A 3916-nucleotide genomic window follows, 5' to 3' on the forward strand; every position below is an offset into this window, starting at 1 on the left:
GGTCGGCTAATTTCATTATTTTATGAATTGAATTTGAATTAATTTTTTCCACGACGCAATTTCACTTAGTAGATGTAAGTACGGAATATAATTAACTTTATCAGTTGACATATTTATCTTTCTGCACTGGTTCGGGCACAACTCCAAGATTTCAATAGCAGCGTGGGTCAGTTTTCCTATCTTTATGTTTTGGCACTGGACCGCATATTTAAATTAAACTTTAAACTTAGTTAGAATAGAATTATACAACGAGAAAAACCAGATTAAACTCTTAGAAAATTTAATTGTACATTAGCTCATAAAAGGTAAATGTGTATTGAACCTTTCAATTTGAAAGGTTCACCGCAGAATAGACACCACATAGACGTTCAAAGTACGAGTACAGTGAAATATTTTCTACCTAAGTACATTGCACTCGTACTACGCAGTCTTATGATTTATTATAACGTTATGTTATCAGATACTTTTACACTTTAATAATCTCCCAGAATTCTCGTCTTTTTATGATAGACGTAAAAATGTAATAACACCGAAAGCGGGCTACAACTTTTACGGCGGACGGCAATTTATGCGGCCGTTTCGTTTAGCTCACCTGTTGCGATACAACGCGAGCTACCTTTTTTAGTGTCGCTAAATCTAGACTTATTAGTATCTAGACCCATTGTATATCATATAGGATTGTACACAAAAAAAACTTTCCATTTGTGATATATTTTTATTACTGAATTTTCAGAATTGCTTCAGGCTTTACTCAAGAGATTAAGCGGTCATTGATGTCATCAATCTACAATCATATAGTTTTGTTTTTTTTTTGTCCAAACTGAAGCGATTTCTTCATTTGCCAGTCGCATGTGTATTTTTAAATGTTTCATTAGAGAATATTGCTTTTAAATTTAAATTCTATCGTCGTAAACCTTTCTCAATATTCTTGCAAGTCGAATACGAAGCGGTGATAAAATTTCAAAAACACATAAAAGAAAAACGTGTTGATCTATGTGTCTAGTAAGCAGTTTTAATAAATAAAATCACGCCTTTCTAATACAAATGTAAGCGTAAGTATATTGATTAGGAGTTTGAAAAGAAACTTAGGCTACAAAAGTCTGTAAATATTATTTAGGGAATTGGAACTTCCAGATCTAAAGAATATTATTACAATATGATTAGTGTTGTTCGTTTATTTAAAGCATATTCATATTGATTAAAATTTTGAACAACTTAAAAGTTTTTATTAAATAATATAATGTTACATCAATTTTAATAAATAATTTCCCTTCCAGCTGTCACAATATACATACAAGTTGAGATTGAGGAGTAATAAAGGCAAGACTAAGCAGTAATATAGGAACGTGTCAGAGACATGTGTGTACCAATGTTATTGATATGGGAATGCTATCAAATCTTAGCAAACGTAATTAAATGAAATATTTGCGATAAGGGTCGGTTCAGACTAAACGTACATTTTCAGAACAAAATTAGTTATAATAATTTTGTTAGACAAAGAGGTGCCAGAGAGATAATCATATTTAAATAAGTGTGTTTTTATTTGAATTATTCAGTCGGAAAAACCTTCAGTAAATTCAGTTATATTTAGTACGTATCTAAGAATAAATAATTAAAACTATTAAAATGTCAATTACGGCTATATGCCGTGGCTTTCTCTTCTGTATGGGCCACTGGGTCCGTAACTGCTTGGGGGTCCGTAACTGCTGGGGGGTCCGTAGCTATTCGGGGGTCCGTATTCATAGTGGAGATGGGGAACATGATGATGCTCATGATGATCTCTCTTCTGCTCCTTGAGGTAGCTGATGAACCAGGAGAGGAAGAAGCCCGCCTTGTGGATGACCACGAAGAAAACGAAGGCGTATATCAACTTTAGGACGAAGATCTTCTTCACTATAATATCTGCCCAGTACACTGGAAATAATTCAATATTTAATAATTATTTAATTCAGCCCTTTGACTTCTAAACGTTCATCATTTACTGTCAGTTGAATCAACAAAAATAACTATAAAATACAAGTAATTAAAGCTGTTTTAAAAATAATGTTTACTTACCGAATAAAGCGATTTTCTTCTTCTTTCCTCTACCTTCGATAACATTGAGTTCACTTAACGCAGCACTGCATATTGCGAATAACGATAAGGTAACAAACAGCGTAATACACTTATAACTCATGTTTAAAAAATAACAATATCGCCTATGGATATTATGTTTACGCGTCGAGCTGTGATGTGACAATGACATTTGTGTCTATGCGACATGGGACGTGCGGGAGGCGCTAAATGGTCCGCTAACAGACTGAAAGTTTCGCTTTCCGTTCCGCAAACAAACGTAACTGTCCTAATTGGATTGGATGATATTGAACTTGTACATGTAACGATTTCTAAAAGAAAATATGCTTACTCATTCTAGTTTACATCATTAACAATTCTCAATAATGTTTTATGGTTACTTTGATTTTCTATGTTATGTTATTTTTATTATAATAAATTGTGATTGCTCGTGTTATTAAAAAAATCGTATTCCATAATATAATATAATATTTATAAAAACCCTTTTTTCAGCCAATTATTTGCTATAACAAGTTTTTTCACAATAATAACATCATAAAATGTTTACTATCAAAAAAGTAATCATGCAGCGTACACGAAATGCCAAGAAGATTACATCGACGTTGAAAAATCGACGTCGAGATCAGGTAATAGGAATATCGCTACTGTGTAACTCAAACATATTTGTATGTATTTGTGGAGGCGTCGCGTCGCGTCTGCCTTCACTGATATTTGCTCGGCCATTAGAATTGTAAATCAGACTTTTTACATCACAGAATTGTAACACGATATATTCGACACGTCATACATCTTCGAATTAAAAAAATGCTAGAAATACATTTTATTGGTTTTCATCCAAATGTAACTTGTGTATACGAAAGGGTTTATCAAGTAGAATGATGAAAAAGATCTATATTATTACATATCTTATGACTAATAAATTCGTTATAAACGTAAGAGCTACGTGTCTTTGCAGTCATAAACTGTTTATGTTCTCTGTGAAATCATTTGAAAGAAGAGCTTACATATAAATACGTAGATTTTTATGTAGATAATAACATTCATGTGATTTTATAATATCTTAAAAGTCTGTTGTCAAATTTAGTATTTAAAACAGTTTACAATAATGACAAAGTTTTATTCTAATGTAAACCTATGAAGCAATCCGACATTGTACTCGCGGGCTATAACTTACAGTCGGCGCACTGAGGGCCCGATAGTGACTTTAGTATTACAGGCTGTATATCAACATTTATATTGTGTACGGGAGGCTGCCGCGTTACAGCAACAGATATTTTTTATAGGACGAGTTATTGAATTGCAAACAATCTAGATTGACTCGTATATCTGGAGTTTCTTTTACATCTTTAGTTTACTTGACAGCTAGTGCTTTCAAATTGCAGCGAAAAAACAGTTAAATTAGAAATAACGTACTTCGTGTTATGCTTATCTCTTTTGCAGTTTGCAGTTTGTACATTTGTTCTTTGCATACAGTAAATCCACTACTAGAGTCGGGTAAACGAGCAACGGGAACTCTGACTCTGCCATTAAAAATACCATAGGAACTACAGATTCTTAGCCGGCCTTTTAATATAACGATTTAATCTTACCACAATCATAAATTCTTGTTACATACTCATAACTTACATGCTATTAACAAAATACGTGTTGGCTTGTGTTAAAGGAATTTATATCTCTACCAGTCAATTTGCTTGCAGTGTGTAGGAGTCAGGCGAGCTTAGTGAAGATTACAATTCCTAGTGAGTTGGAGCATCGATATTGCGAAGCTCTCCTGAATTGGAAGCTACGAGAGCGTTGCGGGGCGGTGCGCGCTGTAGCGGGGCGTAGCGGACGTGCGGGAATC

The 3916-nt window shown here is 33.7% G+C and overlaps 1 protein-coding gene across 1 annotated transcript; it reads right to left on the reverse strand.

Moving 5' to 3' along the window:
• Positions 1-1639: 1639 nt before the first annotated feature.
• LOC106112002 lies at positions 1640-2402 on the reverse strand. The gene is made up of 2 exons (XM_013294232.1): positions 2056-2402; positions 1640-1914 (listed from the first exon to the last, which is right to left on the reverse strand). Exons 1-2 carry the CDS (start codon positions 2243-2245, stop codon positions 1640-1642), a joined length of 465 nt encoding a protein of 154 aa, XP_013149686.1. The 5' UTR covers positions 2246-2402.
• Between the last annotated feature and the right edge of the window lie 1514 nt (positions 2403-3916).

This window comes from Papilio polytes, unplaced genomic scaffold, assembly GCF_000836215.1.
Source record: "Papilio polytes unplaced genomic scaffold, Ppol_1.0 DF824135.1, whole genome shotgun sequence".
NCBI classification, from domain to species: Eukaryota; Metazoa; Arthropoda; class Insecta; order Lepidoptera; family Papilionidae; genus Papilio; species Papilio polytes.